Source organism: Frankliniella occidentalis, unplaced genomic scaffold, assembly GCF_000697945.3.
Source record: "Frankliniella occidentalis isolate FOCC.00 unplaced genomic scaffold, Focc_3.1 Scaffold5, whole genome shotgun sequence".
Lineage (NCBI taxonomy): Eukaryota > Metazoa > Arthropoda > Insecta > Thysanoptera > Thripidae > Frankliniella > Frankliniella occidentalis.
In genome coordinates this window covers 2,124,878-2,136,849 of record NW_026267135.1, presented here as the reverse complement: position 1 = coordinate 2,136,849, position 11,972 = coordinate 2,124,878, and the positions used below count along the sequence as shown (strand labels likewise).

The 11,972-nt window shown below is 41.5% G+C and overlaps 2 protein-coding genes across 3 annotated transcripts in view; one reads left to right on the top strand and one right to left on the bottom strand.

Annotated features, from left to right (window-relative positions):
* Positions 1-2,125: 2,125 nt before the first annotated feature.
* LOC113212830 (uncharacterized) lies at positions 2,126-9,846 on the bottom strand. Of its 2 annotated transcripts, none has more exons than XM_026431657.2 (5): positions 5,362-9,846; positions 4,959-5,078; positions 4,433-4,871; positions 4,022-4,348; positions 2,126-3,901 (listed from the first exon to the last, which is right to left on the bottom strand). In XM_026431657.2, exons 1-5 carry the CDS (start codon positions 9,539-9,541, stop codon positions 3,634-3,636), a joined length of 5,334 nt encoding a protein of 1,777 aa, XP_026287442.1. In that variant the 5' UTR covers positions 9,542-9,846; the 3' UTR covers positions 2,126-3,633. The 2 variants fall into 2 exon arrangements, with proteins under 2 accessions (XP_026287442.1, XP_026287444.1); XM_026431659.2 differs by having other exon boundaries at positions 5,374-9,846.
* A 613-nt stretch (positions 9,847-10,459) lies between these two features.
* LOC113212845 (feline leukemia virus subgroup C receptor-related protein 1) overlaps positions 10,460-11,972 on the top strand; it is a 22,393-nt gene continuing 20,880 nt past the window's right edge. Inside the window, exon 1 of the mRNA XM_026431677.2 lies at positions 10,460-10,607. The gene's annotated coding sequence lies outside the window, so the exon portion shown is untranslated. The remainder of the gene's footprint in view (positions 10,608-11,972) is intronic.

The following is an 11,972-nucleotide window of genomic DNA, read 5'->3' as shown; positions in this document are numbered from 1 at the left end:
CGAGCGTTGTCCGGGGGGCGTCCTGAAGGGACGGACAAGCCACGTAGCGAGCAGGCAACGCCCTACAGCCAGCTCACCACAGAAAGTAAGAACAGCCAACAAGGGTCCACATCCAGAGAAACACTTGTTCCACCGAAGCCCTTCACCTGGACAGACAGCAGGACGACTGGGAGCCGCAGCGGCGACCCTGCAGAAAAAGAAAGGAAACATTAAAGCATGCGTCAAACAGACACTGAAACGCATCACACCTAAAGTCAGTAACATGTCTCAGCTAATACGTTCTTTTACGGCTTATAGAGCCAGAGAACTGCATCAAGATTAAAGGTTGACAAATCATGTTTGGACTAGTGTTCAACATATCACAATATCAAATGCATCACCAAGATTTAAAGATGACGACTTAAGGAGCAGTTTCATGTAACTTAGTTTAACGACACCCATGATTGAAGCCTGTGAAGCTGAAGCCACCCCGTCATAATTTGTTTAGGATAAACTCATTGGCTGAACTTAGCGTACGCTAAGTATGACGCTGGCTTCAGTTCTCATGCAGCCAGTCAGTTTACACAAATCAATTGGAGTGACTTCCAGCTACAATGGCATCACGAAGACTAGAAATCAAGTTCAAGAAACATTCAACAACAAACAGAATATTGAAAGTGAACTATGCGTGGCAGGAATGGTCACGTGGTACCAAGCATGCCATACTGATGAACTTATTTCCAAGAGAAGAGACATGAAATTGGAGAACTAATCAAGAAGTACTTTGAAGGTGGGGTGCGCTGCGTATAGTTACACAACACCAAAACACATGTAAACAAATAAATGGGCCAGAGAGCGCTGCATGAGATCAAGGCAGCAACTGTAGCCTTGCCACAATAGTAGAGAAAACTCAAGACAATACACAGCAAATAGCTTACCGGGTCTCCTACTGCTCGCAGTGCTACTGAACTGCCACCCCGCCCGTAACGCTCAGCGGCCCCAAAGGCTTGTCCTCCTGGAAAGAGGATAAGAAACGATCAAATTAGTTCACCCATTCAGACGAGCGCGACTGTGCGCAGCTCCCAAACTTGGATGAGAACCGAACGTGGTTTTGATTTGCAAGGTAGCCACATTATACTACAAACCAGCCAAATTAAGTTCAAATCAGAGATGGGGAATGATGCGCAAGCCCTGCTCAAATTTACATGCTCAAACTGTCTAGGAACATCCTAACGGACAGACGAATACACCATGTGGAGTGGTGAGGTTAGTCCCAGACCGGCTGACCGGCACAGAGAGTTTTCGTTGAAAGACAAACACATCAGCAGGATATCGAGAATACTTACTTAGCTCATCGGAATGAAGCTGAAGCACTCCTGCCATAGCGACGTTCACAATGTGACATGTTGACCCAGTAGCACAAATTGAATGAGAGAACTGTCATTCATTCTGTTTTAACCCTTTCTTCTTCTTTCCAATTTCTTCTTGCTTTTCCCATAGACCACAATATTGCCAACCTCCATCATTATGTCAACCTGGTGTGATTTTGGACAAAAAATAACAAAAACCTGCATCCTTTTCGGCGTTCTCGTGCAGTATTTTTCCTGTGATGTAAAAAATTGCCCTTTTCACATGTGGATTGTCGAGCTGTAATGAGTCTTGTCACCTTCCTGCTAGTCGTCATCTCACGCTTTCTCATAGGTCTTGTCCCGCCGTTCATTTAAATCGTCACCCTCTTTCCCTCTTTTCTGTTCTTCGATTGTAGGACTTTATTTAAGGGTTTACATGTATTATTTTGGCCTTGCAATGATTTCACATTGGTCAAACAAATTTATTTGAGTTCTCGATTCGTCACATTGCCGTCCGGGTCATTGCTAATTGTGAAAGCTCTAGTCCATTTTGTTTGGTTTTCCGATGTTGTCAGCTTCATGTATCTGCATTTTCGGGCCAGCATGAGCGTCGACATAAGGTCTCAGAGTTATAGCTTCAGCTTTAGTTATAGCTAGGTACTCGACCAAAAAGGGTCGCCGTTAGGGCAATCTCAGCAGAGAGTGAATGTAAATTTTCAGCTGAATTCTCTGACAGTGTTTTAAATGAACTAAACAGGATCTAGGAGGAGCAGCAAATTTAAGAAACTGCACAAAACACAGGGAGAATATCTTCTTTTTAAGGTAATCCATTACAATTATTTTTGTTTGTTTTAATCGTTTTATTAAGTGACTGAATATCAATTATACGATTCTATAACAAAATCACTTAACAATCACAACTGGTTATGCTTTTAGCAGCATGAATTAACAAGATAGTTATACTGTGGTTCTTTCTATAAGAGGCTGCTTAAGATTCAATATTAGGTTTTGGAAAATTGTCAGATATTTCTTAACAATCTGTTCAGCAGAAGTACATCTATTGTCCAAACACACAGAGAAGACACACAAAAAAATGTCTTTTAAGAACATTGTTTCAGCTAAATTAGAAGCAACTAGATAGATAATTACTTGGTAGGTATACCAGGTACACAAATTTTTTATCAGCAATGACTACAATAAAAAGATATTGTTTAAAGATTCACCTAGTTGTTGCAACTAGCAAACTTAGCTAGCTTTACATATTAGAATAGAAAAACAGTTAATGATTACATACAACAGCAATAAGAAGATGCAATGAATAGATAAGATTCTTACAGTATTTGCTTACTACTCATTGTCCTCAATTTTAGGATCAATATCTTTATGAAAATATAACCAGATGATTACGGTAGGTAGGACAAGCTGATCAAATTAAGATCAGCACTCAACCTTGAACTTTGACAATTTAAATGTCTCACAGCTTGGAACCATTCAAGAGGGTATTTTTTCTCATATTAGAACAAAGAGGTTTTCTTTTTTTAGAAAATCTGTCTTATTAATAGCTTTTTAATAATCTTTTAACAGTATAAACTTGATTCAAAGTTAACATGAAACAGAATAAATCAATAATCAAGTTTTTATAACAAGTGTGGTCTTTAAACACATATTTCAAGTGTTCAGAAATTAGAAAGGCAAACAGGAAAGAGACCAAGTGTTTTTCTAAGCTACAGTACGTATCAAAACTGAAGTAATAGTTTTAAGGAGTGACTAGTGCATCAATAAAACAATTGTTGTCAATTAATGCTCTTCTACATGAATGAAGTGTAGTACACTACCGATTGAACATAACACATTCAATTAAAATATGTCCTATCAATATAAAAATAAGTGAGGCCTAGGCAAACTATGCAAACAAGAAACAACATACACAGAAGATTTCATGAACTCTAGAATAACATCAGAAGGCCCCACACTAAACATTAGTCATAGATATGTAGGAATATCAGTCTCACTTTGCCACCACATTGCAAAAGATTTCATATCACTCAAAAATTCACACAGCCCACATAGACATTATTTGGTGTAGCTTACATTAGAAAATGAGAAAACAAGGAATAAAAGAGAGGAAGTAATAACATTACACCTATGGTAACAACACAATGAGAGGGAGCAATTTTTTATGCACCAAGCAATATCAATGCCACATACATACATATATATATATATATGCTTTTCACAAATGGAATGCATAGAAACAAACAATAAAAACGTAGATCAACAATACAATTAAGTTGCAATGAAGGACTTACATGTAGGGGAGCATGTCCCCACCCCGAGAATATACATAAAATCCTACAAAGAAGGTAGCCGACGCAAATAGCAGGCGCATGGAGAGCCGCTGCTGTTGAACTACCCATGGAGGCATCCAGCGGTTGAGGGTCATCATTGTGCCCCCAATCCTATCATGGACCTCTGCAAGCTGCCATGACCCATGGCGGTGACCTCGGCGACGACGTAAGAGGCGCTGACGCATTTTCTCCCTGGCTTCCATTTCATGAACTCGAAGCTGCTGCCTGCAAGTACACACAACTTCTTAGAGACAGGGTAACACTGAAAATGTAGTGTGTTCTACAGATCATTCATGATTGGTAAAACTGCTGTGTCGTGTTACTGAACCAGTTAAGAGCACTTACTCATTTTTGAACCTCTCCTCCACTTCTCTTTCAATGCTCTCTGGAGGGAACTTGAAGTATAGTTCAGTTGCATCCCGCAGAAGAATTTCTAGAGGAAGTGTGTCTGGTATGTGTGAAAGTAGAGCATGAATGGCGGCCATATCACAGTCTACAGCCAGAACCTCATCAGCTCGATGAGCTACTAGAACAGCTGCTACGTATAGAGGGGCAAGAGGAGGCGAAGCAAGGAAATGATCATAGAGACGAACAACATCCTGGTATCGATCCAAGCTGTGGCCAAACCAAGTCAGGAACCATGGCAAACAAAACATGGTACCAACTTCTGACCTAAAAGAAAAATAGAGATAAGAGTAAAAGAACAACACTCACAAGAAATACATTTTGAGAAAGTGGAGTTAATATGAATAATACCTTTCTAAATATTCTGCCAAGGTTGGATGGAGACGGTGAAGCAGTGGATAGATAAAGTGAAGTAAATAAGATGTGCGCTCCATGGTTGGTTGCATACAATCAGACAAGTTCTCAGTGGACAACCTTTCCATAATCTGGAAAGCAACACTCTCCCCGACCACTAGCAAAAATGTCACTGCCACATCATGATAACCTTGGTAATACCGAAGATGAGGATGCTTCGATATCACATACATAATTAGGCGAGTAAGTTTGTCTTGAAGAGTTTCTCTTTGATCAGCAGGGATATCAGGAGGAAATCTTTTGAGAGAACGGTTTACATCCAAAACAACTTGGCCATACTCTGGATGTGACTTCAGATCTTCCAGTAAAGGTGCATCAACCTCCAAAGTGGGGTCTAATCCCAACATTCGTGGCCAAGCTTCACGGCGCAGTGTGTCTGAAAATTAAGAAGACAACATTGTCTAAAAGAACATTAAGATAAGGTAAAACAAAAAAAAATATTTTCATACAATAGAAAGCATACCATTTATAAGACCACCTTCAGTCAGAGCAAGCTTACAAAGCTTAACAGGAACATCTTCATCAGATTCTAAAACCTCCCTTATTAATCTTTGTTTCTCTCGCATTTCTGGTGTATCTGGAACTAGAATTAAAGAAAAATTGAATAATTATATGAATGTAATCAGTTATAAGCAATATGTCATTTAAGTGCATGGGTATAAATTACAGATACAGAAAAAAATTATAGCATAAAACATCCTTGTAAAAATGGGTAATGTTAATTCAACTACAAATTTACAAAATTCTTGTAAATATTTTCTATTATACTAGGTTAAAAGAAAATGTCGCAAATCTCATGCACTCAATGCAAAATAATCATAAAGAAAATAAAACATGAAAAATAAATAAAAGAAGCTCTACGATACCTTCTGACTCACCCCCATTGGCCCATTTCTCAGCCATTCTCTTCTTTTCTTCTTGATTACTTAAATCATATTCTGGATGTCTCAGAACTAAGGCTCTACATGTGTTCTCCTCTGGATTGATGTTGCCACCTATTGCTGTAAAATGTTTTCTTTCATCTCGAACCAATCTCTCTTTCGCAAGAAAGGCTCCAACAGCATCCTCAAAAGCATCGCTGTCTGCTTTCAGAGGGTCATCAGAAAAATCCAACTTATCCTTATCAAAACTGGGAAATGAAGCAGAGGTCCGCATCTTCCTTGTAGGACGATCTTCTAAAGGAACAGTAGTGTCAACCATATCCTCATCTTCCTCCTCAACGCTTTCAAAGACACTAGTACATGTACTAGCTCTCTGGATTTCATAATAAACATCATCTTCAATTCTGAAGACACTAACACTTTTACCAGTATCAGAATCAACCTCTCTGTTTCCAATAGTATGAGCTATTCTATCATAAGCTAAAAGATGATCATCAGATGGATTATCAGGTATACTACAGAATACACTTACATTTCTTCCACTTTCAAAATCCATAAAATGTTCTGTAAGCATTTCTCCACAAGGGGTAGCCAATTCCTCATCTTCTTGAAGAAAATCTGGATCAAGTACAAGACCTTTCAGTTTCATAGGACTTGATTCACTAGATGAGGACTCCTCATACTTTTTCACGGCTTCTTCCAACACACCATCAACAAAAATGCTTGCTTCAGATCGGATTCCTAGGTCAGAACAAGTAAGTAAACTGCTTCGGGCAGAATCAGAATTACCATTTTCTGATGATGAAGTTCTTCCCGATTCTTCTTTGGTATTAACATCAACTAAACTATTACTTTTGCTAATCTCTCCAGAAGGGTTTTCTAAAGCACATCTGCCGTTAATCTTCAGATCCAATTCGGAGCTAGTATTGCTAAGTGAAGAAATATCTTCATTACCAGGCAAATCTGCAACCATTTGACTGCCATCCTCACCAGCTTTCATAGCATGTTCAGATGTTGGGGAAGTACATCTACTTGAACTGATTTCAACTGGTCCATCAAAAGGAAAGTCAACACTGCTTTCGCTGTTTTCCTGAGGAACATCATCTATAATGTTTTTATCATTAGATTTAAGGTTTAATTCTAAATTTGCCATAGCAGCATCAATTTGTTCAAGAAATGGTTCTGATGCTGGAGGATTTGTTCCATCCTCAGGTTCACCTACTTCATGTTTCAATGTTGGTGATTTGAATTCTTCAACTACATAAACTTCAGGAGAATCCTTGTCATATGTTAAATTTTCCAGAGACAGGTTATCATTTGAATTTGAGAGTATTATTTCAGTTTCTGTTGAAGAAGGATCTACTCCAGCACCATGTTCCCCTTCATGGTCAAGGACTGTTGAATCCTCTTCTGCCTGGCCATAATCTGAGAGTGGTTGATCCACACTACAAACAACAGGTAGAAGAGCTACTGAAGGAGGCGAGATTGGTCTTCTGTCTATGGACTCTGGCATAGGTTCTGGTAATATTAAAGGCTCTGTTGTAACATCCTTTGGACTGTCTTTTACATTAGAATTTTCCAACATTTCTTTTTTGCATTCATTATGAGAAGAAACCTGAGCCACAGCTCTATTAAGTACTTGATTAATTAGAGTGTGAGCAGCTGAGACTGCTTCAACACGGTTCGATGTAGAGTTTGCCGATGATATCAGAGTCTCTTCAGCCTTGAGTATTGCAGTGCCAAGTATATCATCCACTAAACTGGAGGCAATTTGTTGAGCATTATCCAGTAAAGATGCATTGTACTGTTTAGAAATTGCAGGACCTGTATTTGTTGCCGTTACAAGACCCATAAAATCTGAAAAACTCATGCTGTGAGTTTGTTTTGCCTGCAAATTATTTGAATCAATGTTTGGCAGTGATGTTGGGCGCTTAATTTGACCAGTAGAATTTTCTAAGAGTAAAGGGACAGCATCCATGCTTTTAGTCACAGTTTCAGTAACTTTAGTTTCTAGATTTAAGTCTTTCATATTTTCAGTACATTTATCACTATCAAGATCTTTGGACATGTCTGCAGAACTTGCAGTATTTATTAAAAATGCATCATCGGCAATATTTTCTGAATCATCTTTTGCTTCTGAAGTAGTTTTAATTTTGAATGAAGGCATCATATTTTTAACAGGGCTGAGATCTTCTTTTATACCAGCTTCAACAGTTGTTAAAAGCACAGGTCCATCTGCAAGTGAAGAAAGGTCCTCATTCAGAACTGGGTTGTCAGCATTTTCGATTTCGTCAACCAGTTGATAGAGATCAGGCAGTGACGGTTTGAAACATGCTTCATCTTGAGTTTCATTTGAATTATCACAACCTTTTGTTTGTGCTGGTTTATCAGTAAGAGAGACACAGTTAGATGTCATGGAATCAACCCGAGAGGAAACACTGCTTGTAGGTTCTTTGGTTTCTGTATGTCCACAGAAGTTTTTCTCTTCTTCTAAAGTTGTGGTGATGTTTATAACGTCGTTAATCAGTGAAATAGGTGAGGAGGAAATTTCTTCAGCCTGTACATCTTCATTGTGTGATGATGTCACAGTGGTTGTCACATCGTCTATGTGCGCAATAGCTGGAATGTCTGAAGTTGATGAAATTATGGAGGTATCCTCAGATGAAATGGTTGGAGACATAACTTCATTAAAAGTTGACACCACAGAGGCTAAAGAAATAACTTTTTCTGAAGTTTCCTGTAAAATTAAGTTGTCTAGAGATGAAGAATCAGCAAAAGTGGTAACACCTGTAGATGCTGAATCAGTCATTAAAGATTCAAAAATAGTGGAATCAGAAGCGGAATCCTTCTGAATTTGAGCTTCTGAGAGTGGACATTTTTCTTGAATAATAGTTGGTGCCAAGACGATGCAGCTGTCATCCACCATATTGCTTTTGGGTACTAAATCTTTGTACTCTATATCTGTGCTACGAAAATCAGCTGGTGTTATTTCTTGAGAGTCCTTCACGTCTTTTCCTAAAGATATATTAACATGATTATGTATATCTTTGTTCCCGCCATTCAAGTCAACATTACATGTATCCAGTTGAGCTGCTGACTGAATTGCATCATCCAGAGATTGACAGTTTAGTGATGGTTCATGACTTATGCATTCCTGATCAAGACTTTCTACATCTTCACTTGAAGGTGAAACATGAGGAGAGTGAGAAATTGGTTCTGATATTACTGATTGATTGCCAAAACTATCCTCGTTATCAACATAATTGATGCGATCCTCGTGCGAAAGTACAATATTACTTGAAACTGCAACACCCATCACATTTGGAACTAAGTCTACACCACAAGCATTGGCATCCTCGGAATTGGTAGTCATTTGCGAAAAACTTCCCTCTACTGCAGATGACGCAGTTTTGGATGAAAGATGCAATGGGCTTGAATGACATGAGCTTGCTGATGAAGAAGGTGCTTCCACCACAATTTCTGGGGATGGACTTCCTGGTGCAACAGAAACTTCTTTAGTAGATGTATCTAAAAGGTTGATGAGACTTGAAGAATTGGAACCTTGAGAATGTTTCGACGGTGAGTCCATTTTAATATCACAGGAAAGGCTAGATATTGTTGCAATACTTTTCTCATCATCATCTTCTGCAGGTTGTTGAATTACATCATAGGAAACTGTATCAAAGTTTATCAGATCAGAGGACTGTGATTCTGTGTCATCAATAGTAATTAGTGGATCCATGTCATCATCATGTGGATGTTCAATATCTTTGTTGCCAGGACTGATGGTTGAATTCATCTCAGAATAATTTCTGCAGTCTTCGACGGAGTCTCCAGCACCACTTGCTTTCAGCATATCAACACTTTTTGGTACGTCACTCACTGGGCTACTGCTTTCACTATTCTCACCACAACTGATGTCTCCGGTAGCAACAAGCACACTTTCTTCACCGTTGGATGATAGAGGCATTCCTCCTGATGGCACTGGTGCAGCTTCTTGACTGTCGCCACCGGATATTCTATCAGTCTTCAGGCCATATTGATCACTGATTGCAACTTCTTCCACTGCAGGCGGATGGCTCGGGGGTGTCTCGGCTCCATCCGCCGAACTTTGCCCCGTATCGTTCAGGGCGCCCTTTTTTTCTTGACACAAATGCGGTTCCATCGCGCGCAGGCCACGAGCAGCTCGCCACAAATTACACAACACCAACAAAGGTGGTCCGTTTCATGCCAGGAGAGGTTATCCAGACAAACGTCATATCAACAAAATGCCCATGACACATGCAGAAACATTTCGGCCGGGGCTCGTATCGTCCAGTTACAGCCTAGGCGAGTTAGAACAAACTTCCTCGAGGGTCACAGCATAATCAAGACACAAACAAGGAGAAAAATAACCGAGAAGACAGAAGTCTACGTCTGTGATGGTATCATCCTCCATGAAAATCGCGTACAACTGTAAATAAGGGCAGGAGTGTGCGCAGTGCACCTCTCACAAAAAGATGCATATTCACGTTCTCATTCGAGTAGCGGCTGATAATCTTCTCATACCGAGGGTAGCCGCCATATTCAAAAGGTAGCGGGTAGCGGGTCTCTCCCATGAGCTTTTCAAGCTACTACTTACTTACCCACCCCCGATCTCACCGATTAGGTCAAAAAGAATTTGTGACGATTTCATTGAGACAGTTTTTGAATCCGAGTTGGTACAAAATTGTCCTAAATAAATCTAAAACATTTTTTATCACACACGGAAAAGTGATAAGTGCCGAAAAACGTCAAATTTTTTTGTCCCTTTTCCTTGTGCTGTGCTTTTTAACTAGATTGTCCAGCCAAAAATGCTACATCTCGGAAACGTCTAAAGTTGATCCACTTGGTCTAGGTCTAATTTTGGGCCTTGTCTACGGGGGCGGACATGACTGTGCGAAATCTTTTGTTTGCCCCACACGGTGAATTGAGCTGGTCGCAGTTTCGGCGCAGCTTATTCTCGGCGCGCGTTTATGCCTCTCTGCTTGTCCTTTTCAGCACAGCAACTCACGGTCTCCCCCCCCCCCCCCGCACTCCGCTTTGACGTGAGCGGCGTGATGGTGAGTGAGGAGGAGGACAGGGTCCTGCGGGGGGCCGAGTCTGCGGGGCCTGGGGCCTGTGCCCTGGGGCAGGACAGGCACGACCCGTACGCAGTGACGACCCGGACACCCCGCCGGCCTGCCGACGACACCGAGGACCACGAGGACAAGGTGAGCGCCAGGGAAGTCCCACCGCGGAGCACCGGGCGCTCGGCTGCGGCTGTACCTCCCCGTTTAAAGTGCAAAAGATCCTCAGATCATTCGTCGTAAACATCGTGGGTGATAAAACTTTTATTTTTCGTCGGGTCGGTAGCATACTGTGGGGAATTTTCCGATCAGGGTCCGCTAATCCAGATTTGTTAAAACGTGTGTCTTTTCTCCCCTCCTCTTTGTGTAAGGTGCATGGGTGGTGCATCTCTGCTCGCGCTCCAGTGTGTTACTGCGGGTTTGAATACTCCCGCCTACTCCCTCCTACCCCGTCAGGCGCCGGCCTCAGCGACCCCATCGAGTATGCAGTCCCGCAACACTCCAGCTGGAGCGCAGTCAAAAGATACACCCGGTACACATATTTGAAAATAATTTTGCTGTAAACAAAAGTAATCTTAAAGATAACTTTAATTAACCAGTAATGGGGAGCCAAGAGAGTGAAGTTTGAAAGATGGTACGAGCGGTTTAATGGTTTCCCCTATGCCGTTGTTTATCGGTCGAAAAGTCAAGGCCCTGCTGTCTGATTGGAAGGGGATGCCCTGCTGGTCACTCGGGATACTCTTGTGATGTGTTTTTTTTTGTGTGTGTGTTTTTTTTAAAGCAAAAGAAACACACGAATACGTCCAAAAAAAAACAACATCGGTGTCAGTCGCAGAATGGCACCAACTCGATACGTCAAATTGGCGCGAATTGGCCCACATTTTGGTCAGGTTTATTCTTGGAAAGAGCCAGGATGACGTGTGTAGTGCGGCGTCCGTCACGCGGCACCCACTGCGCACCGTGCGCTGATAGTCGGGATAATCCGCCCGCCCGAAGGCTGATCCACCACTCGTCGCCTAAGCCGATGATCCCCGACAGCCACACGTCCAGGACTATCTGAGGAAATAAACGTGAGCCACTTCTGAGGGTCAAGAGGAGGGATATATGGATGGGGCGAGATGGAGAGAGGTGTGGTTGAGACGGGGGGGGGGGGGGGGGCAACCTAACGATGACCTAAGTGCAGGGTGAACCCCAGTTTAAAGACACGTAGGATACGGAGTGTATTTTTCAGGTTTATCTGAAGGGTGATTATGATTTTATGATGTCTCGTCAATACCGCCCCACCCCTCCTTTTTTTCTCTTTGCCCCTTTACACACACACACACACATGTCCCTATTTTGTGTGTTACTTGTTTTGTTTGATTGTTTTTTGTTTTTTGTCGGTGTGCCACACGTGGGCGCGACTTGGTCTGTGACACCTAAATTGGAGCCACTCCGCGACTAACTTAAAGAAGGTCGAGGTCGGTGGAGGCCACCAGATGAATTGTCCCTTCCTTCCCTCTCCCGCCC